At 68.5% G+C, this 23825-nt stretch overlaps 3 protein-coding genes across 3 annotated transcripts; all 3 read left to right on the forward strand.

Annotated features, from left to right (window-relative positions):
- The first annotated feature begins 717 nt into the window (after nt 1-717).
- On the forward strand, nt 718-4899 carry CHKB (choline kinase beta). Its single transcript, XM_065633288.1, has 11 exons — nt 718-881; nt 1673-1781; nt 1987-2100; nt 2252-2385; nt 2628-2732; nt 3079-3137; nt 3268-3352; nt 3427-3535; nt 3632-3738; nt 3890-3971; nt 4106-4899. The coding sequence occupies exons 1-11, from the start codon at nt 733-735 to the stop codon at nt 4160-4162; spliced, it is 1110 nt and encodes a 369-aa protein (XP_065489360.1). The 5' UTR covers nt 718-732; the 3' UTR covers nt 4163-4899.
- A 1918-nt stretch (nt 4900-6817) lies between these two features.
- Nucleotides 6818-17668, forward strand: CPT1B (carnitine palmitoyltransferase 1B). Its single transcript, XM_065629728.1, has 19 exons — nt 6818-6912; nt 8964-9123; nt 9199-9338; nt 10021-10192; nt 10752-10853; nt 10933-11070; nt 11268-11345; nt 11427-11534; nt 11757-11841; nt 11935-12130; nt 12933-13118; nt 13188-13293; nt 13651-13767; nt 14359-14523; nt 15001-15135; nt 15584-15736; nt 16693-16806; nt 17024-17116; nt 17539-17668. Exons 2-19 carry the CDS (start codon nt 8983-8985, stop codon nt 17626-17628), a joined length of 2319 nt encoding a protein of 772 aa, XP_065485800.1. The 5' UTR covers nt 6818-6912; nt 8964-8982; the 3' UTR covers nt 17629-17668.
- Nucleotides 17669-21271: 3603 nt separating this feature from the next.
- LOC135984574 (rheacalcin-1-like) lies at nt 21272-23357 on the forward strand. Its single transcript, XM_065627006.1, has 5 exons — nt 21272-21338; nt 21833-21927; nt 22006-22149; nt 23069-23174; nt 23278-23357. The coding sequence occupies exons 1-5, from the start codon at nt 21272-21274 to the stop codon at nt 23355-23357; spliced, it is 492 nt and encodes a 163-aa protein (XP_065483078.1).
- The last annotated feature ends 468 nt before the right edge of the window (nt 23358-23825 follow it).

Raw genomic sequence — 23825 nt, forward strand, 5'->3', positions numbered from 1 at the left:
ATCGTTTTGGTTGGAAAAGCCCCTCGAGCTCATGGAGTCCAACCATAACCCAGCCGTGGCACTGCCCCATGTCCTGAGAACCTCATGTCCGTCTGTCCAGCCCCTCCAGGGACGGTGACTCCAGCACTGCCCTGGGCAGCCTGTTCCAATGCCCCACAGCCCTTTGGGGAAGAAATTGTTCCCCAGATCCAACCTCAACCTCCCCAGCGCAACTTGAGGCCGTTTCCTCTGCTCCTGGCGCTTGTTCCTGGGGAGCAGAGCCCGACCCCCCCTGGCTCCAAGCTCCTTTCAGGCAGGTCAGAGATCAGAAGGTCTCCCCTCAGCTCCTGTTCTCCAGCTGAACCCCCAGCTCCCTCAGCCGCTCCCATCGCACTCGCGCTCCAGCCCCTTCCCCGGTGCCCAGGGTCAGCCCCGCACCCAGCTCCTCGTGGCCCGGGCACCCCGCGCAGGCCCCGCGCTCACCGGGGTGCGGCGCAGCTTGAGGCGGCCCCGCGGGACGCGGAAGAAGGTGTCTGCCTGCGCCAGGGCCCGGCCCGCTCCCCCGCGCCGCTCCGCCGCGCCCCGCGCCGCCGCCGCGCTCCGCAGCCGCGCCTTCACCTCCACGTTCCGCCGCATCCTCGCCGCTCCCGCCCATTGGTCGCGCTGCGCCACATCATCACCGGGGCGCTTCCCCATTGGGCCGGCGAGCGCCCCGCCCCGCCCCCTGGGCCGCGACGGGCGGGCGGGGCGGCCATGGCGGCTGCGGCGGGAGAGGGCAGCGGCGCCGGGGCTGGGGACGTGCCCGCCGCCACCCGCCTGCAGGCCTACGCCTGGTGCCGGGAGTTCCTCGCCGGTTCCTGGAAGCTCATCGGGCCCGAAGAGTTCGGGATCGGACTTGTCAGGTACGAGCCGATCGCGGAAGACGCAGCCGGCGGCGGTCACCGGGCTCCGCCCCGCCGGTGTCATCGCCCCGGGGGACGCGGCGCCATCCCGGTGTCCCCGGCCGTGTCCCTCCCGCCCCGGTGGCCCAGTTCCCCCCCCCAGGCCCCCCGCCGCTCTCCCGGTTGTGTCCCCCGCCGTGTCCCTGTTCCCTGCCCCGGGCCGGGGCTCAGTCCCCTCCCGGTGCCCCCCCAAGGCCGGTGACCCTGTGCCCTGCCAGCTGCCCCGGTTGTCCCCCCGCGGTGCCCCTGTCACTCCCCCCAGTTCCCCCATCGGATGCCCCAGTCTGTCCCCAGGTCGTGTCCCTCCCAGTGCCTCTGTTCCCGCTCCCTGTGGCCCAGTCCCCCCCAGTGCCTACCTGTTGCCCCCCAGCCGGTGGCCCAATACTCTCCCAGTGCCACCCTGTTGCTCCCCTGACTGGTGACCCTGTGTCCTGCCAGGTGCCCCAGTTGTCCCTCCGCGGTGCCCCAGTCCTCCCCCCAGTTCCCCCATCAGGTTCCCCAGTTGTGTCATTGCCCCAAGTCGTGCCCCCCCACAGCGTCCCTGTTACCCCCCAACTGGTGGTCCAGTGCCCTCCCAGTGCCCTCCAGTTGTCCCATCCCCACTGGTGTCCCTGTCTCCTGCCAGGTACCCCAGTTGTCCCCTCTGGTGCCCCAGTCACTCCCGCAGTTGTGTCCCCCATCCAGCTGCCCCTGTTTCTCCCCCACCATTCCTCCCCCTGGCGCCCCGCCCAGTGACCACCCTGTGCCTGCAGTGGGGGGCTCAGCAACCTGCTGTTCAAGTGCGCGCTGCCCGAGCACATCCTCAGCGTGGGGGACGAGCCCCGGCAGGTGCTGCTGCGCGTCTATGGGGCCATCCTGCAGGTAAGCGCGGGCAGCCATGGCCCCCCAACCGGCCCCCTCAACCAGCAGCCCCCCCAACCAGCAGCCCCGGGCAGCCACAGGGCTTGGGGCTCTGCCGGCATCTTCCTCCCGGCCTGGACCTGGCAGCTGCCCCGTGTCTCTGGCGGGGCTGCCAGGGGGGCTGTGGGGGTGTCACTGCCCACGGGGTCACTGCCCGTGTCTGCAGGGCGTGGACTCGCTGGTGCTGGAGAGTGTGATGTTTGCCATCCTGGCCGAGCGGGCGCTGGGGCCGCGGCTGTATGGGGTGTTTCCGCAGGGGCGGCTGGAGCAGTACATCCCGGTATGGGACACGCTCTCCCCCAACCCTGTCCTGGAGGACCCACTGGGGGCCCCTCGCCCTGGCTCCGGCCAGACGCCCCACGGGGCTTCTTGTGCCGCTGAGGGCCGAGCCGGCTCCTGGGGCTGCTCACGTGGCTGCCGCGTCCCCCCAGAGCCGGCGCCTGCGGACCGAGGACCTGCGGGACCCTGACATCTCCAAGGAGATCGCGGTGAAGATGTCGCGGTTCCACGGCATGGTGATGCCCTTCAACAAGGAGCCCAAGTGGCTGTTTGGGACCATGGAGTGGTGAGGGCAGCCGCCGGCATGGGCTCCCAGGTCACCTCAGCCCCTGACATCCCGGGGGCTGGAGAACAGGGGGGTTTCCCGGCCAGCTGCTGAGGGGGGGCCCATGGGGACAAGGCACAGAGCAGCTCTGTGGCAGCTCCCCGGTGTCCCCGGCTCTGCAGCGCACTGGGAAGAGATGACGTGGTGGGGTGGCAGCACGCAGGAGTGTCCATCCCGCCACAGCACCATCTCCTGTGCCGCAGGTACCTGAAGCAGATTTCGGAGCTCACCTTCCCTGAGGAAGCGCAGCTGAAGAAGTTCAACCACCTCAAGACTTACAACCTGCAGGAAGAGATGAAGAGCCTCAGGTGACCCCCCCGGCACGGCACGGTGCAGAGGGGCTGACCCTGCTGCATCGCAGCCTCCTCGCAGGGAGCCTGGGGGGATGTGGCTTCTCTGGAAACTTGTCCCTTCTGTCCCACATCCTCGGTGGGTGCCATCAGCCCAAGGGCCCTGCGCAGGCCCTGGGGACAGCGCTCGGGGGGTCCCTGCGTCCCTGGGGCAGGGTTCCCACCAGGTTCATTGTGCTCTGTGTCCCAGCTGTGTCTGTAGCTCTGTCTGCCTGCGTGCAGCGGTCGCCCCGTGTCCCTGTGTCTGGTGGCCGAGAGCCAGCAGGTCCTGCCCCCACTGAGGTGTCTGTCCCCTGTCCCGCAGGGAGCTGCTGGAGGCCACCCCCTCGCCTGTCGTCTTCTGCCACAATGATGTCCAGGAGGGTGAGTGTGGCGGGCGGGCGGCCGCGGCCCCTCGCAGAGGGCATGGGCTGGGCATCCTGCCCCCCTCCGACCCCCGCCGGCTCCAGGAGAGCTGGAGGGCCCCCCCTGAGCCAGCCCTGTGTCTGTGCAGGGAACATCCTGCTGCTGGCTGGGCATGAGGACTCCTCCGACAAGCTGATGCTCATCGACTTCGAGTACAGCAGCTACAACTACCGGTGGGTCTGGGGGCTGCGAGGGGCTGTGCTGGGCCCTGCAGGGGGGCAGCTCTGCTCACCCCCCCTTTCCCCAGGGGCTTCGACATTGGCAACCACTTCTGTGAGTGGGTTTACAACTACACCCACGACTCCTGGCCGTTCTTCAAGGCGTCCCCAGAGAACTACCCCAGCCGGCAGCAGCAGGTAGAGCTGCCCTGGCCTCGGCAGTGGGGCTCCTGGGGGTGCACGTGAGGTGGGGGGGCTGTGCTGGACGTCCCTGCCCGCTCTGTCCCCCTCCAGCTGCATTTCATCCGGCACTACCTCTCGGAGGACTCGGGGCGGCGCGGGGACACCACGCACGAGGAGCAGGCACGCATCGAGGAGGAGATGCTCACCGAGATCAACCGGTGAGGGACATGCGGGGATGGTGGGGGGTCCCTGTGGCCGTGGGGGCTGTCCTGGGGCATGTCCCCTGGTCCCCACTCCCTCCTGCTTGCCGCTGCCATGGGGCAGGGCCGGGGGGGCCAGCGGGGCTGACTGCTGCTCCCCATCCCACAGGTTCGCCTTGGCCTCTCACTTCTTCTGGGGCCTGTGGTCCATCCTGCAGGCCAAGATCTCCACCATCAAGTTCGGGTACCTGGTAAGCACTGCCCGCAGGCACTGGGAGGGCCATGGGGATCCCTTGCATCTCACTCCCTTCTCAAATGGGGTAGTTGGGGGGCTGGGGAGTGTTGAGGGGGTGTTGGCCATCCCTGACTCCCCCTTCCCCCCCAGGACTATGCACAGAGCCGCTTCGAGGCGTATTTCCAGCACAAGGCACAGTGCTGCTGAGAGCAGCTGCCCAGCCCTGCCTGCACGCCCCGACCCCGCAGCCCCCCACCCGCCCCGGCAGCCCCTGTGCCGTGGGACAGGCCAGGGACGCAGCAGTGTCCCCTCCCGGGGGGCTGCCCCTGTCTGTGGGGGGCTGCCCCACAGCCCGTGCTGCCCAGGGGAGCTGTAACGGTTCGGGGGCTGGTGTCCCCAGTGAGAGAGATGGGTCTGCCTGGTCCATGTCCCCTGGGAAAGGGGACACCCTTCCCACAGCGGTGGCTGTGGGGCCGTGGCTTTGCCCCTGCCCCGCCTGGCAGCACCTGCTGCTGTCTGCCCCTGCGGTGCTGCCCACGGCCGGCTCCTCACTGCCTCTGGCACAGCCCCCCCGGCCATGGCACAGCCCCCCGGCCCTGGCACAGCCCTTGCCTCTGCACTGCTGGCACCAAGAGGGGGTTGAGCCCTGGGTACTGGCTGGTGGCCATGGTGGGGCAGGGGCTCAGCCGTCCTGCTGCGAGGGGTCCGGGCAGGGACGCTGGGAGGTCCCAGGGCACTGCTGGGGGCAGAGGGGTGCGGGGGACCTGCCCTTGCGTCTCATTCCCCCCCACACCCCTCCAGAGCTCTGGGGCCAGGGCGGGACCTGCAGCTGCTCCCTGGCCCCCCAGGGCATCCCCCCTGCACGGCCAGGTTGGGGCTGCCCCTTCCCTCCCCTCCCGGCAGCAGAATGTAAGTGTCCTCAGACCAATAAACACTGCGGTGGTACATGGCACTGCCTGCTCGTTGTCCTGTCCCCGTGACTGCCACCTCCTCCCTGCTCGTCCCCAGCCCCGGGGTGTCCCGGGGTGTCCCAGGCCATCCCAGTCCCTCCTGCCTCCCACTGCTGGGCTGTCACAGTGGGTGGGGGGCTGCCCCATAGCAGCATGTGCGGTCTAACCCTCTCTCCAACCCCTCTCCCCAGACCCTATCCCCAGTCCCATCAGCCAGCGCCTGGGGGTTCAACAGGAGCTCACGGTCAGGAGCTGCCCCCCAGCACGTGTGGGGCCAAGTGTGGAGCCGCTGGGGAGTCAGGGCCCACTGCCCCCCACTCAGTGCTCACCCAACTCCTCTTTCACCCACACTGGGTATTTACAGCCCTGCGGCTGCCCGGCAGCTCTGCAGGGCGCTGGGGGCTCGGCCGCCCCCTGCCCGGCCCCAGGAGGGGCTGAGGCCTGGGGGTCTCACAGGGGACATGCCCTGGCCGTGGTGGCACCGAGCGCACACCCAGGCATGTGTGCATGTGTGGGTGAGCAGCCTGTGCACACCCGTGTGCCCCATGAGCCCCCTGCCAGCGCTGGGGGTCAGACGTTGCCCAAGGATGGGGCTGGGAGGGTGGGATCATGCTGCTGTGGTTCGCCTGAACTTGGACAAGTTGGTGAAGTGGGACTGTGCAAACCTTATGAGGTTCAACAAGGCCAAGTGCAAGGTCCTGCACCTGGTTTGGGGCAACCCCTGGTATCAGTCCAGGCTGGGGATGGAGAGCAGCCCTGCGGAGGACTTCGGGGTGTTGGTTGACGAGAAGCTCAACATGACCCAGCAACATGCGCTTACAGCCTGGAAACCAATGTTGTCCTGGGCTGTGTCACCAGCAGTGTGGGCAGCAGGTTTGGGGGGATCCTGCCCCTCTGCCCCGCTCTGTGAGACCCCCCTGCAGTGCTGGGCCAGCTCTGGGTCCTCAGCACGGGACACACATGGACCTGCTGGAGAGGGGCCAGAGGAGCCCCAGAAATGATCCGAGACTGGGAGAGTTGGGTGTTCAGCTGGAGAAGAGAAGCTCCGGGGAGACCTTATTGCACCTTTCAGTGCTTAAAAGGGGCCAAGAAGAAAGATGGGGACAGACTTTTGAGTGAGGCCTGTTGTGATAATACAGGGGGTGATGGTTTTAAACTAAAGGAGGGAGATTCAGGCCAGACATGAGGAAGAAATTGTTGCCCTGAGGGTGGTGAGAGCCTGGCCCAGGTTCCCAGAGAGGTGGTGGATGAACCATCCCTGGAGACATCCCAGGCCAGGCTGGACGGGGCTCTGAGCAACCTGAGCTGGTGCAGATGTCCCTGCTCATGGCAGCGGGGGCACTGGGGGAGCTGGGAAGGGCCTTCAACCCAAACCATCCTGTGATTCAACGAACCTCCTCCAGACACCTCCAGCCGGGCCAGCAGTGTGTGCAGCTGCCCCTGTTCTGCTCTGGAGCAGTGACGGGAAGGCCAGGACCTGCAGGCAGCGGCTGCTCCTCTGCCCACCCCTGCCTGGCGCTGCCCAGGATCGGGCCCCGCGGGATGTGCCCAGCACAGCCCCGGGCAGGAACCGGGACAGGCCCAGGGCCACACTGCCCACGGTGGACATGGCACAGGGGACCGGCCTGCGGGGGCGCGGGGACCTGCCCGGGTGTCGGTCAGTCCCTCCTGGGGTGTCGGTCGGTCCCTGCCGGGTGTCGGTCGGTCCCTGCCTGGTGTCAGTTCCACCCGGGGTGTCGGTCCCTGCCGGGTGTCGGTCGGTCCCTCCCGGGTGTTGATCCCTGCCCGGGTGTCCGTCGGTCCCTGCCGGGTGTCGGTCGGTCCCTGCCGGGTGTCGGTCCCTCCCGGGGGAGGCCGCGGGCGGCGCGGGGGAGGAGCGGCGGCCGTCGCTGCCATTTCGGGCCATGTAGCGGGTCCCGCCCGCCGCCGGTGTCCGGTTACCGGGGCGCAGCGGGCGCAGGAGCCGCCGTCCCCGGGGCTGCCGCCCGCCGTCCGCGCCCCCAGCAGGTACCGGGCACCGGGCGGGCGGGGGGAGCCACGCGTGGGGGAGCCCCGGAACGGGAGCCGCACCGGCCGGACCCCCCCGGCGCGGGGACCCAACGGCCCCGCACCCGCGCGCCGCGGGTCCCCCGTGGCCGTTGGGACCGTCCCGCAGAGCCGCTGCGCCCGCTCCTCGGCTGCCCGTCCTGCGGTGGGTCCCGGCCCCGCCGCCCCTCCGCCCGCAGCGCCGGGAGCGGCCCGAGGCCCCGGGCGGGGCGGAGGCTCCGCGGGCCGGGCGGCGGCTTCGGGCGGGGCCGCTCGTCCGGGGGCTCCGCGGGCCGGTCCCGGTGACCTTGTGCTACCGGCTGCGGCCGGGGGGGGGTCCGGCCCCACGGGGGCTCGTCCCGCCCGCGGACACGGGCCCTGCGGGGCCCCCGGGAGCCTGCGGTGACACCGCGGTGATACTGCGGTGACACTGCTGTGACGTGTGACGCGCGGTGCGGGGTTGTGCCATGGCCTCAAGTTGCGCCAGGGGAGGCTGAGGTTGGATCTGGGGACCAATTTCTTCCCCAAAGGGCTGTGGGGCATTGGAACAGGCTGCCCAGGGCAGTGCTGGAGTCACCATCCCTGGAGGGGTTGGACAGACGGACATGAGGTTCTCAGGACATGGGGCAGTGCCAGGGCTGGGTTATGGTTGGACTTGATGGTCTTGAGGGGCTTTTCCAACCAAAACGATTCTGCGATTCGATGATTCTGTGATTCTATGATTCTATGATTCTACGCCGTGTCATGCTATGCAGTGCCGTGCTGTGCAGGGTGATTGCCTGCAGCAGGGTGCAGTGCAGTGCAGTGCAGTGCAGCCAGGAGCTGGGCAGTGCCACACGCTGTGGTGCAGTTCAGTGCAGGGCGATGTGGTTTAGTGCAGTGTCATGCAGTGCAGTGCAGTGCAGTACAAGGCAGTGCCGTGCTGTGCAGTGCCGTATGGTGCAGTGTGGTGCAGCACAGTTCAGTGCAGAGTGGTGCAGTGCAGTGTAGCCATGCAGTGCTGTGTGGTGCATTGTAGCGTAGCTGTGCAGTGCAACACAACCATGCACCACAGTGTACCCATGCAGTGTAGCGCGGTGCAGTACAGTGCAGTGCAGCGTAGCCATGTGGTACGGTGCAGTGCCGTGCCGTGTAGCTATTTGGTGCAGTGCGGTGCAGTGCCGTGTAGCTATTTGGTGCAGTGCAGTGCGGTGCTGTGTAGCTGCGTGGTGCAGTGCAGTGCAGCGGTAGCGGTGTGACTTGGCTCTTGCTGAGCTGCTGCTGTTTCCCTTCAGCCCAAGGACGCCCTCGTGTGAGGGCACCCTCAGCACGGCCGCCCTTGTGGCACCCCTGGGGGCTCCCCCTTCCCCAGGGACACCCCTGGGGGCTCCCCCTGTCCCGAGGATGCCCCTGGGGGTTCCCCTGCCCCAGGGACACCCCTGGGAATCCTCTCACCCCAGGGACACCTCCTGGGGGCTCCCACCACCCCAGGGCACCCCTGCGGGCTCCCCTGTCCCGAGGCCGGGCCCCAGCAGCACCCATGGGCCCAGCAGCCCCGGCCAGGGACACCGGTGGGTCCCCAGGCTGTCCCTTGCCCCACAGCTCCAGCGCAGCTGCCGCTGCCTGCGCGGGGACGGCGTGTGCCAGCGCAGGGGCAGGTGCTGCCATGTCCTCCGAGGGTTCACCGCGGGCAGCTGCCGGTGAGCGGGGGTGTGTCCGCGCCACCGTCCCCTGTCCCGTCTCCCCGGCTCGGTGACGGGCCGCAGGCGGCGCTGACCCTTTCCTCAGTGGGCGCCCGGCCAGCACCGCGTGACTGGGCCGCTGCACGCGCACCGGGCTGGCAGGCTCCCCGGGGACACGGCCGTGCTGGCACCGCGGCCGTCACGCTGGCACCGGGACACCCGGGCAGCGCCACGGCAGCCACCGCGGGCAGGGACCCCCCGGCATTGCTCCCCGAGCTGCGGCGCTGGGGCCGGGCGGGGGTCCCCGCTCTGTCTCGGGCAACATATCCCGGGGGTGACCGTCCCACACTCAGCACCGCTGTCCCCCGGCAGGTGCCGGCAGAGCCCCAAGATGGCAGAAGCTCACCAGGCCGTGGCCTTCCAGTTCACCGTCACCCCCGAGGGCTTGGATTTCCACCTCAGCCGCGAGGCTGTCAAGCAGTTCTACCTCGCCGGCGTCTACTCCTGGAAGAAGCGCTTGATCTGCGCCAAGGTGGTCGGACTCCCCGTCCCCACTGTCCTCCCTGTCCCCGCTGTCCCCACCAGCCTGACCCTGCTGTGCCCACAGAACAGCTTCCTGACCGGAGTGTACCCCGCATCCCCCTCCAGCTGGATGGTGGTGGTGATGGCCACCGCCGGCTCCTTCTACTGCCAGGTGGACCCTTCCCTGGGGGTGATCTCCCGCATCAGCCGCCACCTGCCCGAGAGGTGAGCACGGCCAGGGGGACGCCCAGCCCATGGGCACAGCCCCACCACATCCCTGGAGGGTCACCCCACATGTCCCCCAGCCCATGGGCACAGCCCCACCATGTCCATGGAGGGTCACCCCACATGTCCCCCAGCCCATGGGCACAGCCCCACCACATCCCTGGAGGGTCACCCCACATGTCCCCCCGCCCATGGGCACAGCCCCACCACATCCCTGGAGGGTCACCCCACATGTCCCCCCGCCCATGGGCACAGCCCCACCACATCCCTGGAGGGTCACCCCACATGTCCCCCAGCCCATGGGCATGGCCCCACCAGTCACATCCTCTGGAGGGGGGATCACCTCACATGCTCCTCAACCCCCCAGCATGGCCATGGGGACCCGCAGCATCCCCCAGGGGGTCCCACCCTGCACATCCCTACCCCATGGGCACAGCCCCACCTGGGGACATCCTGCAAGGTCCCCAGCTACATGTCCCTACCCCATGGGCACAGCCCTTCTTGGGGACGTCCCCCCGGGGTCCCACTACATGTCCCTACCCCACAGGCATGGCCCCTCTTAGGGACATACCCCAGGGGGTCTCACTACACGTCCCTCAACACCACAGGCATGGCCCTGCATGGGGACATCCTCATGCGAGTCCTGCCCTTCATGTCCCCCCCGACCCGTCTGTTCCCACAGCCGCTTCCTGGGCATGGAAGGCCGGACCGCGGTGAGTGCCGTGCTCTTCTCCACCGGCGTCTGGCTCTCGGCCGTGCTGCTGTTCCGGCAGGCACTCAAGCTGCTCCTCTCCTACCATGGCTGGATGTTCGAGCCTCATGGCAAAATGAGCCGCAGCACCAAAATCTGGGTGGTGAGCGGCACCAGCACCCACCCGCTCTGCTGGCATGGGGTGCAGAGCGTCTGCGTGTGCGCACGTGTGCATGCGTGTGCACACGCGTATGTGTGTGCAGTATGGAAAGTGCTGGGGGGTTGTGAAGCTGCTGGCGGTGGGGACGAGCTGCCCCTGCTCTGTGGCTGGGAGTGGTGGGTGCCAGGGGCCCAGAGGAGGCGACAGCATGCTGAGGGCAGGGACGGGGACGGTGTGCAGGGCTGGGATGGGGACAGTGTGCAGGGAAGCGTGCAGGAGTGGTACAGGGACAATGTGCAGGCATGGGGACAGGGACAGTGTGCAGGGCTGGGACAGGGACAGCATGCTGGGCTGGAACCCGGCTGTGGTGCAGATCTGGGACCTGTCTGCGGTGCAGACCTGGAACCCACCTGCAGTGCAGATCTGGGACCTGGTTGCAGTGCAGCGGGCACATGCACAACTCCTGGTGCCGGCAGCAGAAGCTGGCACACGGGTGATGCACGGCCACACCACGGTCCTGCTGCTCTGCCCTGTCCCCTCCATCCCCTCTGCATCCCCGCAGGCACTGATGAAGGTGCTGTCCATCCGCAAACCCCTGCTCTACAGCTTCCAGACGTCCCTCCCCAAGCTGCCCGTGCCCTCCGTGCAGGCCACCATCACCCGGGTAAGGGCTGGGAGGGGACAGGGGGGTCCCTCCACGGTGGGACAGGGATGGGGGGTCACAGTGAGCCCCTTCCCCACAGTACCTGGAGTCGGTGCGCCCGCTGATGGATGATGAGAAGTACAGCAGGATGGAGGTGCTGGCCAAGGAGTTCAAGGAGAAGACGGCTCCACGGCTGCAGAAGTACCTGATCCTCAAGTCCTGGTGGACAACCAACTACGTGAGTTCGCTGAGCTTCTCTAGTGCTGGAGTGGGGGACACAATGGTGGTCCCCCCTCTTCAACACCAGGGATGGTGACCCCAACCCGAGCCCATGGCCCTGCGGTCCCCTGTGATCATGGGAAGGGGCGACTTGGGTCACTGGGGATGCGGCAGGGGGTCCTGCAGCCACCCCCATCCCCATCCCTGTCCCTGCAGGTGAGTGACTGGTGGGAGCAGTACATCTACCTGCGTGGCCGCAGCCCACTCATGGTCAACAGCAACTACTACGCCATGGTAAGGCGGGGGGGACCACCGGTGTGGCCAGAACCCCCACCGGGACCCCCCCCGGCATCCTCACCCATCTCTTGTCCCCAGGATTTCCTCTATGTGACCCCCAGCCACATCCAGGCTGCCCGGGCGGGCAACGCGGTGCACGCCATCCTGCTGTACCGCCGCAAGCTGGACCGCGGGGAGATCCCCCCTGTGAGCACAGGGGGCTGGGGGCTGGTGGGGCTGGGGCAGTGGGGAGGGCAGGGGGGCAGGGGAGGCTGGGGGGCAGGGGCAGGGAGGAGTTGCTGTGCCACTGGGACAGGGTCCTGGAGCTGCAGGGGTTCAGGGGGGTTCAGAGGGGCTGGGGTTAGAGTTTCAGGGGGTGGAGATGGGGGCACAGGTACCCTGGCCCCCCCGCATCACTGCCCCATGCAGGTGATGGCGCTGGGCATCGTGCCCATGTGCTCCTACCAGTCGGAACGGATGTTCAACACCACCCGCATCCCGGGCAAGGAGACGGGTACGGGGGGCTGGGGGGCACCCCAACCCCAGCCCCCACCCCAGGGGGGTCCCGGTGCCATGGGGCAGCTGTGACCACCGTGTTCCCCCCCAGACACGCTGCTGCACCTGATGGAGAGCAAGCACCTGGCCGTGTACCACAAAGGCCGCTTCTACAAGGTGTGGCTGTACTACGGGGGGCAGCACCTGCGCCCCCGCGACCTGGAGCAGCAGTTCCAGCGCATCCTGGACGACCCCTCGCCCCCTCAGCCCGGCGAGGAGCGGCTGGCAGCACTCACTGCCGGAGAGAGGTGGGCACCGCCGCGGGCCCAACCCGCGGGTGCCGGGGTGCGGGAGGTGGGTGCTGGGGGAGGATGCTGGGAGTGCTGGCGACGTTTGGGTGCCAGGGATGCTGGGGTGGATGCTGGGGGTGGATGCTGGGGGTGTGGGAGGTGCTGGGGTTGGATGCTGGGGGTATGGGGAGTACTTACGTGCTGGGGACACTGGAGTTGCTTTGGTTGCTGAGTGTACTGGGCGTTCTGGGAGGACCGGGGATGCTGGGGACACTGGGGATGCTGGGTATGGATGCTGGGGGTGCTGGGATGCTGGGGATGCTGGGTGGCAGGGTTGCTGGGGATGCTGCTGATTCTGGGGATGGATGCTGGGGGTGCTGGGATGCCGGGGTTATGGGGATGCTGGGGTGCTGCAGATTCTGGGATCCTGGGGACTCTGAGGGTGCTGGGGTGCTGCCCGGGGCGGTGCGAGCGGGCACAGGGAGATGGAGGGGATGCTCCAAGATGGGGACCCTGGGGTCACCCCTGGGTGGGGGAATCTGCAGTGTGGGTTGGGATGTGGGGTTGGGGCGCTCAGGGGGCATCACCAGCCCTGCACCCTCATGGCCCCCTGAGCAGGATCTGGGGCTACCCACGGGTGGGGGCTGCAGCGTGGGTTGGGGTGGGGGGCTTGGGGGGCTTCCCAGGGCGATGGGCATCCCCAGCCCCGCCGTGCCCTCCTGGCTCCTAGTGCCAGACCCTGGGGCTGTGGGGCGGTGGGCTGGGGAGTCCCAGCAGGACGGAGTGGCTCTGGGTGTCACCCCCTGTGTCCCCCCGGCAGGGTGCCCTGGGCTGAGGCGCGAGCCCGCTTCTTCAGCCACGGGAAGAACAAGATTTCTCTGGACGCCATCGAGCGCGCGGCGTTCTTCCTGACGCTGGACGAGGAGGAGCACGGCTATGTCCCTGGCCGGGAGGGCTGCATGGACGCCTACGCCAAGTCCCTGCTGCATGGCCACTGCTACGACCGGTGGGCACCCAGGGACCCCCCAGCCCCCGCCGCAGCACCCACCTTGTCCTCACCCCCTGTTCCCCCCAGGTGGTTTGACAAGTCCTTCACCCTGGTGGTCTACAAGAATGGGAAGCTGGGGGCCAACGCCGAGCACTCCTGGGCCGACGCGCCCATCATCGGGCACCTCTGGGAGGTAACGGGGGGCACATGGGGCACCCCACTGGGCACCCCCTCTGTGCACCCCAATTGGGCTCCACAGTTGGGCACCCCTGTTGGGCACCCCTGTTGGGGACTCCCAGGCTGGGGATCCCCAGGCTGGAGACGCCCAGTTGGTCACCCTCAAACTGGGCACCCCCCTCCTCGGCAGGGGGTGTCCAAGGGGGCTGCTCCGGAGGGATCCCTGGGACAAACTGGGCTGAGTGAGGCTGCAGGGGGTGTGGGGCCATGCTGGAGGGAGTGGGGCAGCTGGGGGGTGGATTGGGGGGATGGGGCGACACTAAGGGGTTCAGAGGGGCTGGTGCCCCCCACTCAGAGGCACCTGTCCCCCCAGTTCATGCTCGGGACAGACAAATTCCAGCTGGGCTATACGGAGGAGGGGCACTGCCGGGGAGAGCCCGACACCCTGCTGGCCCCCCCCCAGCGCCTGCAGTGGGACATCCCCCCAGAGGTGGGTCTGGCCCCCAAGTGCCGGGGGAGCTTGGGGGGTCCTGACTGTGCCCCACGGCACTGGGGTGGGTTCCACACCCCAGACACCCCCGCACCTCACAACACCACCCCCGCACCCCAGACACCCCCAAACCCCAGAGCATCGGGATGGGCTCTGCACCCCAGACACCCCCAAACCCCAGAGCATTGGGATGGGCTCTGCACTCCAGACACCCTCAAACCTCATAGCACCAGGGTGGGCTTTGCACCCCAGATATGCCCAAACCCTGTGACATCAGGATGGGCTCTGCACCCCAGACACCCGCAAACCCCACAGCACCAGGGTGGGCTCTGCACCCCAGACACCCCCAAACCCCACAGCACCAGGGTGGGCTCTGCACCCTAGACACCCCCAAACCCCACAGCACCAGGGTGGGCTCTGCACCCCAGACACCCCCAAATTCCACAGTGTCAGTGCACCGGGCTCCCACTGTCCCTCCGGTGTCCCCATGTCCTCGTTTGTCCCTGGGGGGGCGGGGCTGAGCCACCAGCGTCCCCCCCGGGTGCTGGTGGGCCAGTGCCGTGCGCCCCATCCCACGTTGTCCTCCCGCAGTGCTGCGCTGCCATCGAGAGCTCGTACCGCCTGGCCAAGGCGCTGGCCGACGACGTGGACTTCTGCTGCTTCCAGTTCTCCGACTTCGGGAAGGGGCTGATCAAGAAGTGCCGCACCAGCCCCGACGCCTTCATCCAGATCTCCCTGCAGCTCGCCCACTTCCGCGTGAGCCGCGGCGGGGATGGGGACATGGACATGGAGATGGGAACACGGGGATGGGGACATGGGCATGGGGATGGGAACACAGGGATGGGGACATGGGCATGGGGACATGGGGATGGGGACATAGGGACAAGGATGGGGACATGGGGATGGTGATGGGGACAGGGATGGGGATGGGGACATGAGGATGAAGATGACGATGAAGACAGGGACGGGGATAGGGATAGGGTTGTGCACATGGAGACAGGGACATGGGCATGGGGATGGCAACATCAGGATGAGGACGGGGATGGGGATGGCAATGGGATTGGGGACATGGAGATGGGGACGGGGATGGGGACAGGGATGGGGATGAGGGTGAGGATGAGGATAGGGATGGGGCTGGGTTTGGGGACATGGAGATGGGGACAGGGATGGGGATAGGGACAGGGATGGGACAGCATCCCCGGCCGTCCCTTGTCTCACCCAGCCCCTCGGCAGGACAAGGGCTGCTTCTGCCTGACGTACGAGGCCTCCATGACGCGGCTGTTCCGCGAGGGCCGGACGGAGACGGTGCGGTCCTGCACCTCCGAGTCCACCGCCTTCGTGCGCAGCATGTCCGACCCCCGGCAGAGCGTGAGTGAAGCGTGGGGCCCGGGCTGTGTGTCCCCAAGCCCCCAGAGCTCCCCCCGAGGCCTTGGCTCCAGCTGCTGTCACCAGATGGGTCGGGGCTGTCCCTGCACAGCTCGTCTCAGCCAGCGCCTCCGTGTCTGGTGGTCACAATCCTTGGGGACTTCCCTGTCCCTCAGGGAGGTCTCTGTTCCTCCCGGGGGTCCCTGTTCCTTGGGGAGGTCCCCATCTCTGGCAGATGTCCCTATTGCTTGGCAACATCCCTGTCCCTGGAGAAAGTGTCATTCCTTGGGGACATCCCTGTCCCCATCCCTCCGGGCTGTCTCCCCCTGAACTGTGCAGCTGTTGTCCCCGTGGGCAGGACCAGGGGTGACTCCCCCCACCCAGAGCCCCTGGGGTGGCCAGGTTGGGGTGACAGGACTCCAGACCCCCACACTGAGCCCGGCCCCCCCAGCGCTCCGAGCGCCAGCGGCTCTTCAAGCTGGCGGCCGAGAAGCACCAGCACATGTACCGCATGGCCATGACTGGCGCCGGCATCGACCGCCACCTTTTCTGCCTCTACGTGGTGTCGCGCTACCTGGGCGTGGAGTCCCCCTTCCTGGCACAGGTGAGCCCGGGCTGTGGGGACAGCACCACGCTGTGACGGTGACACACATCATGTATGGGGGAAAAGCCACCCCCGCTTCTGTATGTCAATAGCACATGCGTGTGCAAGGGCTGCACACACTGCACGTGGTCCAGGCACATGTCCAGCTGCCATCGCCAGCGTGCCACCGTGTGTCACAGCAACGGCACCCTGCGCATGTCACCTTGTGCTTGTCACCTGTGTGTGTCACCCTGTGCATGTCCCCTGTGCTTGGTACCCTGCAGCGTCACCCTGCGCATGGCACAGCCAGCCAGGCGCTGCAGCCGGGCTGTGTGCGGGGATGCAGCGGCGCCTGCGCCCGCACGGTGACACCAGCACAGATGTACCTGCCTGGCCCCACACACCCACGGGCAGTGGGGTGCATTGGGGTGCAGTGGGGTGTAGCAGGGTGCAGTGGGGTACATCAGGGTGCATTAGGTCACAGTGGGGTGTATCGAGGCACAGCGGGGTCTATCAAAGGCACAGTGGGGTGCAGCAGGGTGCATTGGGGTCCATCGAGGCACAGCGGGTGCAGTGGGATACATTGGGGTGCATTGAGGTACAACAGGGTGCATTGGGGTCCATCAGGGCACAGCAGGGTCCATCAGGGCACAGTGGGGAGCACTGGGGCACAACAGGATTCAGTGGGGTGCATCAGGGCACAGTGGGGTGCAGTGGGGCACAGTGGAGTGCAGTGGGGTGCATCAGGACACAGCGGGCTGCACTGGGGCACAGTGGAGTGCAGCAGGACGCAGTGGGTGCATTGGGGTACAGCAGGGTGCAGTGGGGCACATTGGGGTGCATTGGGGCACAGCAGGATGCAGCAGGGTGCAGTGGAGCACAGTGGGGTACATTGGGGTGCATGGGGGCACAGCAGGACACAGCGGGGTGCAGTGGGGCACAGCGCGGTGCCCAGCCGCAGCCCCCCATCCCCGCAGGTGCTGTCGGAGCCCTGGCGCCTCTCCACCAGCCAGACGCCGCAGCAGCAGCTGAAGATGTTCGACCTGAACAAGTACCCTGACCACGTCTCCACCGGCGGCGGCTTCGGCCCTGTGAGCATCCCGGGGGTCCCGGAGGAACGGGGAGGGGGGTGTGTGCGGTGGGACAGCAGGCTGTGCAATGGGCAGGAGTGCGGGTCTGTAGCGGATACCCCACAGCGGGTACCCCAGCCCCACAGCAGGTGCCCAGCCCCATGGCTCCCTTGGGTGCCCCCGTTGGGTGCCCAGTGCCCCCATTGGGTGCCATGGCCCGACTCATCCTCCCCCACAGGTGGCAGACGATGGCTACGGCGTCTCCTACATCATTGCGGGTGAGAACCTCATCACCTTCCACATCTCCAGCAAGTTCTCCAGCTCCGAGACGGTGAGAATCTCAGGGGGGCGGCCGGGGGGAATCCCCCAAATGGGAGCTGGGGACCCCCGGCCAGGGCAGGACAGGCAGTGGGGGCTCTCCTGGTGCTGCAGTTGCCATCCATCCTATGGGGTCTCCTGTGGGGACCCCATGGGCTTGGGGCAGCCCCCTGACCCTGACCCTGATCCCCCCACATCCCAGCCCCTCAGGTGGGACCCCACCCCATCGCGTCCCAGCCCTCCCTGTGGGACCCCCAACCCATCGCGTCCCAGCCCCTCTCCTGTGTTCCGGCGCCTCCGGTGGGACCCCCACCTCACCCCCGGCTGGTGGTGCTGCCCGCGTGGGCTGTGTCGGGGGTCCCAGGGTGCAGGGGGGCCCCAGGGGCGGGGGGGGGCCGGGTCCTGCTCTCGGGGTCTCACGGGTGCTGCCCGCAGGACTCGAAGCGCTTCGGGAGGAACATCCGCCAGGCCATGCTGGACATCGCCGAGCTCTTCGACAAGCCGGCCGACAAGGGGGGGAAGTGAGGGAGGTGGTCCCGGGGCCGGCGGGGGCCACGCTGAGCCCTGGTGCTGCTTTGGGGGGGTGGGGGGGCAGCGGGGACGTGGTTGTTCTGTACATGTTTGCAATAAAGGCTGTTGGTGTGAGCCCCCCCCGCTCTGTGCCCGCAGCCGGGCCGGGGTCCCCTCGCCCTCCGCACCCGCGGGGTCCCGGCGGCAGCGGGACGTCAGCGCCGGGTGAAAAGTGTGTGGGGCGGGGACCGGGACCGCTGAGCCGTGGCCCCGGTGAGCTGTGCCCCCGGTCAGCCGTGGCCCCGGTCAGCGGTGTCCCTGGTCAGCTGTGTCCCTGGTCAGCGGTGTCCCTGGTCAGCCGTGTCCCCAGGGAACGTGTCCCCGGTCAGCCGTGCTCCCGGTCAGCCGTGCCCGCCAGTGCCTGCGTGGCCGTGACGGGAGCGTGCAGCGGGGCATGGCGGCAGGGACACGGCTCAGGGACACGGCTCAGGGACACGGCTCAGGGACACGGTGGCAGGGACGCGCTCGGGGACACGCTGCACAGAGCCCCTGGGCCGTGTCCGGTGGGACACCTCACCCTGTGCCCGCACCCCCAGCCCGGCAGCACCCGCGGGTGGCTGCGGGGGTGTGGGGGGGTCCAGCCACCCCACCCTGTCTGCACATCCTGCCTGCTGCCTGCACACCCTGCCTGCACACCCTGCCTGCACATCCTGCCTGCTGCCTGCACACCCTGCCTGCACACCCTGCCTGCACATCCCTGCCTGCACAGCCTGCCTGCACATCCCTGCCTGCTGCCTGCACACCCTGCCTGCACACCCTGCCTGCTGCCTGCACGCCCTGCCTGCACACCCCTGCCTGCACACCCTGCTTGCACATCCCTGCCTGTTGCCTGCACACCCCTGCCTGCACACCCCTGCCTGCTGCCTGCACATCCCTCCCTGCACATGCTGCCTGCACATCCCTGCCTGGACACCCTGCCTGCTGCCTGCACACCCTGCCTGCACATCATACACCCTAACCCCTGCCTGCACACCCTGTGCACACCCCATGTGCACACTCTGCATGCACATCCCTGCCTGCACATCCCTGCCTGCACACCCCTGCCTGCACACCTTGTGCACACCCTGCCTGCGTCCCCTCCTGCGCTGCCAGAACTGCACAATGTCCCCAATGCAGAGGGACACAGTGAGGAGGTGACAGGGAGGTGACACCGCAGTGAACTTCCCGGAGCTGACACAGGCTCTGCCCCCACCATGGGCTGCTGAGCCGGGATCCCCCAAGAAGGGGGGGTGACGCCCAGCCATGCATCCCAACCCAGCCAAGGAGAGGCCCAAGCACCATGGGGACACTGGGCACCAGCTGCCACCTGCCCACGCCAGCACCTGTCCCCTTGGGTGAGCATCTGTCACCCCCTTCCCTGGACCCGGTGCTGAGTCACATCCTGCATCCTGATCCTGCACTGGGGCCATGTCCTGCACCCTGACCCTGCACTGGGGCCGTGTCATGCACCCTGACCCTGCACTGGGGCCACATCCTGCACCCTGACCCTGCACTGTGCCCGTGTCCTGCACCTGGGCCCCATGGTCCAGCTCCACAGCCCAGCCCAGCCCCACAGCCAGGGGTCCCCTGGAGCCCCCCTGAGTGCAGTGGGGACCCCGGAGGCCACAGGTGGCCGTGCCAGGTCTCCGGGGGGAGCAGGAGCTGCTGGAGTGTGTCTGGAGCCATGATCAGTGTCTGGAGCCATGATCCATGTCTGGAGCTGCAATCACTGTCTGGAGCCACGATCCACGTCTGGAGCCGTGCTGGGAGCTGCTGGTTCCTGCTCCCTTATCTGATCCTGGCCACGGTCAGTGAGCCCAGCCCTGGCCCTGCGCCGCTCCCCGAAACTGCAGCACCTGCACCCCCCAGCACAACCCTGCTCGAGGGGCTGCGTGCCCGGGGGACAGCACCCTGTGACAGGATGCTCCCTCCCGGCACCCCCTGTTTCCTGGGGGTCCCCATCACCCTACTCCCCGCACAGGTCCATGCCCATCATCCTCCATCACTTAGCCCTTGTGTTGTGTCATGTCAAAGTGTGGCACTGCCTGGGGGTTCCGAGCCAGCAACCAGACCCCCATGCTGGCTGGACCACAATGCTGGAGCTGTGTGTGCCCACACTGAAGCTGTGGGTGCTCACACCAGAGCTGTGGGCGCTCACACCGGTGTGGTGGGTGCTCACACCAGAGCTATGGGTGCTCACTCCAGTGTGGTGGGTGCTCACACCAGAGCTGTGGGTGCTCACACCAGGACTATGGGTGCTCACACCGGAGCTGTGGGTGCTCACACTGGAGCTGTGGGTGCTCACTCCAGTGTGGTGGGTGCTCACACCAGAGCTATGGGTGCTCACACCAACACGGTACGTGCCACAGGACACCCCTGCCAGTGCTGGGTAGTGCCCAGCACAGAGGGAACAGCATGGTGAGGTGTTGCCCAGGGCTGTGCACCATCATTGGGGTCAACACCAGACACACAGACACAAGCAGGGCTCTGCCGGGATGGTCCCTGTGACACCTGGGGACAATGAGTGGGGCCAGGGTTGGTCGTGCTGCTGGACTGACACTGCACCCAGCACAGCCCTGCTCCCTGTGCCGGTTGGTGTTGCTTCCCTGGGGGTGCAGGGAGGGAGGCAGCACCCAGGGGTGCGGAGAGTGGGACAGTGGGGCCAGGACTGTGGGGCTTGGCTGGGCACGGGGCTGGGAGCTCCTGATGTGTTTGGGAGCATCGTCCACAGCGGGACTTGCTGCTGGGGGTGCAGAGGTGGCCCTGGGACAGGGGGCTCTGCCATGGGGTCCTGGGTGGCACTGGCTGCTGGCCCTGATGGGGACCACAGGGACATCCATCCAGGGCCTGGTGTCTCTGGGGCTGTTCAGACAAGGGGAGGCCTGGGCTGGGGGTCCTGCTGGGGGCTGTGCCAGCTCTGGGACTTCTGCCCGTGCATGGCGATGCGGAGCCGTGGGGCGGCCGCCTCCTCTTTGATGTGGCTGCCAGGAGCGGGTGCCACCCGCCCCATCCCCTGCACTGCCCGACGCCCCGGCCACAGCGCCTATAAATGCACCGGGGCAGCTGCGGCAGCTCCAGCTGGGCCCATCGCCACGTCACTGCTCTCGCAGGTGCTGGGGGGTGCTTGGGAATGGTGGGTGCTGGGGTGGGGGATGCTGGGGTAGGCGGTGGGTTCTGGGGTGGTGGGTGCTGGGGTGGTGGGTGCTGGGGCAGGTGGTGGGTGCTGGGGTGGTGGGTGCTGGGGAAGGTGGTGGGTCCTGGGGCAGGTGGTGGGTTCTGGGGTGGTGGGTGCTGGGGTAGGCGGTGGGTGCTGGGGTGGTGGGTTCTGGGGTGGTGGGTCCTGGGGCAGGTGGTGGGTTCTGGGGTGGTGGGTGCTGGGGCAGGTGGTGGGTGCTGGGGTGGTGGGTTCTGGGGTGGTGGGTGCTGGGGCAGGTGGTGGGTGCTGGGGCAGGTGGTGGGTCCTGGGGCAGGTGGTGGGTTCTGGAGTGGTGGGTGCTGGGGCAGGTGGTGGGTGCTGGGGTGGTGGGTGCTGGGGTGGTGGGTGCTGTGAGGCAGTGGGTGCCCCGGCCAGCCCCACACCCCGCTCCAGCCACCCCTCTCTCTGCAGGGAAGGGAGAGGATGGGAGCAGCTGCTGTCCTGGGGCTCTGCCTGCTCGGCTGCCTGGCCCTGCACCCCTTGCTGCCAGGTGAGCCCCTCGCCCACACCCTGCCCTGCCCTCTCCTCTGCCTGACCCCCATCCTGGGCCTTTTGCCCCCACTTCCCGCCCCCGAGCGGCCCCTGTCTCGCTGCCTGCCCTGACTGCCCTGCCTGCCCTGCCTGCCCTGCCCTCCACAGCTCCCTGCCCTGCCTGCCCTGCCTGCCCTGCCCTCCACAGCTCCCTGCCCTGCCTGCCCTGCCTGCCCTGCCCTCCACAGCTCCCTGCCCTGCCTGCCCTGCCTGCCCTGCCCTCCACAGCTCCCTGCCCTGCCTGCCCTGCCTGCCCTGCCCTCCACAGCTCCCTGCGCAACCCGGGGATGCACAGAGGGGACACCAGGCGCTCCCCAAAGTGCGGGGACTCTGGAGCAGCCTCTCTAGATGGAGGCCAGGGGTGCCCTGAGCCCCCCGGGTCATGGCTGTGGCTGGTGTTGCTGGGGGGGGCCCAATGCAGCCCCTCACCCCACGGCCCCTCGCCCCCCGTAGGGGCACAGGCGAACAAGTGTCCCCGGGGCTGGCTGGACCTCAGGGGACAGTGCTACGGGTACTTCGGGCAGGAGCTCAGCTGGAGGAAGGCAGAGGTAGGTGCTGGGGGGTGTCCCGGCCCCCGCTGTGCAGGCAGCGCTGCCGGCCCCCCCCGACCCGCCTGTCCCGGGTAGGCTTGGTGCAAGGCCACGCGCAGCGGGTGTCACCTGGCCTCGCTGCACACCCCTGAGGAGCACCGTGCCCTGGCGGCCTTCATCGCCCAGCGCCAGCGCCGCGACGAGGAGGAGGAGAACGTCTGGATCGGCCTCTACCACCGCGTGAGTGGCCGCTGCCCGCACCGCTGCCTGCACCCCTGCCCGCACCGCTGCCCGCACCGCTGCCTGCACCCCTGCCCGCACTGCTGCCCGCACCTCTGCCTGCACCCCTGCCCGCACTGCTGCCTGCACCCCTGCCCGCACCTCTGCCTGCACCCCTGCCCGCACCGCTACCCTGCACCCCTGCCTGCACCCCTGCCCGCACTGCTGCCTGCACCCCTGCCCGCACCTCTGCCTGCACCCCTGCCCGCACCGCTACCCTGCACCCCTGCCTGCACCTCTGCCCGCACCGCTGCCCGCACCGCTGCCCGCACCCCTGCCCGCACCGCTGCCTGCACCCCTGCCTGCACCCCTGCCTGCACCGCTGCCTGCACCCCTGCCTGCACCGCTGCCCGCACCGCTACCCTGCACCGCTACCCCTGCACCGCTACCCTGCACCGCTGCCCGCACCGCTGCCCGCACCGCTACCCTGCACCGCTACCCCTGCACCGCTACCCTGCACCGCTACCCTGCACCGCTGCCTGCACCACTGCCTGCAATGCTGCCTGCACCGCTGCCTGCACCGCTACCCCTGCACTGCTGCCTGCAGCTCCCCCCATGTTCCTGGGGGGTCACCACCCCAACACTCTGCCCCGGGCCCCTCCCACGCGAGCCCGTGCCCCCCGTCCCACAGAGCTGCCCGTGCCCTGCCCGCCCCTGTCCCTGCCCTGCCCGCCCCTGTCCCTGCCCGCACCCACCCATGTTCCTGTACTGCCCGTGTCCGTTTGTCCGTCCTGTCCCCGCCTGCACCTCCCCGCACTGGCTGCCGTTTGCCCCTCTCGGCAGCGCCCGCACCCCGTGTTCCCCGTGCCGCTCGTGTCCCCCGTGTCCCCCGTGTCCCCCGTGTCCCCCGTGTCCCCGCTGACGCCGTGTCCCGTCCCAGAGCCAGGCCTGGATGTGGGTGGACGGGTCCCCCAAGCGCTACTCGGCCTGGGAGGGGGACGATTTCCCGCGGGGGCGGCTGTGCGCGGCGCTGGAGGACTCCTCGGGTGAGCGGGGACCCCGGGCCGGGGGGGCGACACCCCCGCGCGGGGAGGAGCAGACCGGGGAGGGTCCCCCAGCCCCCCCAGCGCTCCCTCCGCTTCCCCGCAGGTTTCATGTCCTGGGAGGACGATTCCTGCAGCGAGAGGAAACCCTTCGTCTGCAAATACAGCGCCCAGGGGGGGCCCTGAGACAGCCCCCCGACTGCGCCCGCACCCCAAACCCTGTGTCCCCCTGCGGCACACCCCAAATCCCCGGACCCTGCACCCCATTGCAGCGTGCAGCACAGCCCGACCCGGGCCCCCAACCCCCTGCCCCACTGCCAATCACAGCCCCCCCACCCCCCCTGCCCCACTGCACCCCTCACAGCCCCCCCACCCCCCCTGCCCCACAGCACTCCTCACAGCCCTCCCATCCCCCCCGCCTCCCTGCACCCTTCACAGCCCCCCCAACCCCCCTGCCCCACAGCACCAATCACAGCCCCCCTAAACCCTCCCGCCCCCCTGCACCAATCACAGCCCCCCCAAACCCCAAACCCCGCTGCCACGTTGCCCCCAGACACCTCCCCCGGCCCCCCTCCCTGGCCGCGGAGGGACCCCACAATAAAGTGCCTCGAAGCACCGTGTCCCCGCGTCTTCCTCCACCGTGTCCGTGGCCCC

The sequence above is a fragment of the Caloenas nicobarica genome, chromosome 1 (assembly GCF_036013445.1).
Source record: "Caloenas nicobarica isolate bCalNic1 chromosome 1, bCalNic1.hap1, whole genome shotgun sequence".
Lineage (NCBI taxonomy): Eukaryota > Metazoa > Chordata > Aves > Columbiformes > Columbidae > Caloenas > Caloenas nicobarica.

Bases quoted from the DNA above. Each gene is read 5' to 3' on its own strand.
- CHKB (XM_065633288.1), top strand. From the start codon at position 733: ATGGCGGCTGCGGCGGGAGAGGGCAGCGGCGCCGGGGCTGGGGACGTG. The intron at 2,733-3,078 runs GTGACCCCCCCG...CCTGTCCCGCAG, and splicing joins GAAGAGATGAAGAGCCTCAG to GGAGCTGCTGGAGGCCACCC. The intron at 3,739-3,889 runs GTGAGGGACATG...CCCATCCCACAG, and splicing joins ATGCTCACCGAGATCAACCG to GTTCGCCTTGGCCTCTCACT.
- CPT1B (XM_065629728.1), top strand. From the start codon at position 8,983: ATGGCAGAAGCTCACCAGGCCGTGGCCTTCCAGTTCACCGTCACCCCC. The intron at 11,842-11,934 runs GTACGGGGGGCT...GTTCCCCCCCAG, and splicing joins CATCCCGGGCAAGGAGACGG to ACACGCTGCTGCACCTGATG. The intron at 15,136-15,583 runs GTGAGTGAAGCG...CGGCCCCCCCAG, and splicing joins TGTCCGACCCCCGGCAGAGC to CGCTCCGAGCGCCAGCGGCT.
- LOC135984574 (XM_065627006.1), top strand. From the start codon at position 21,272: ATGGGAGCAGCTGCTGTCCTGGGGCTCTGCCTGCTCGGCTGCCTGGCC. The intron at 21,928-22,005 runs GTAGGTGCTGGG...TGTCCCGGGTAG, and splicing joins TCAGCTGGAGGAAGGCAGAG to GCTTGGTGCAAGGCCACGCG. The intron at 23,175-23,277 runs GTGAGCGGGGAC...GCTTCCCCGCAG, and splicing joins GGCGCTGGAGGACTCCTCGG to GTTTCATGTCCTGGGAGGAC.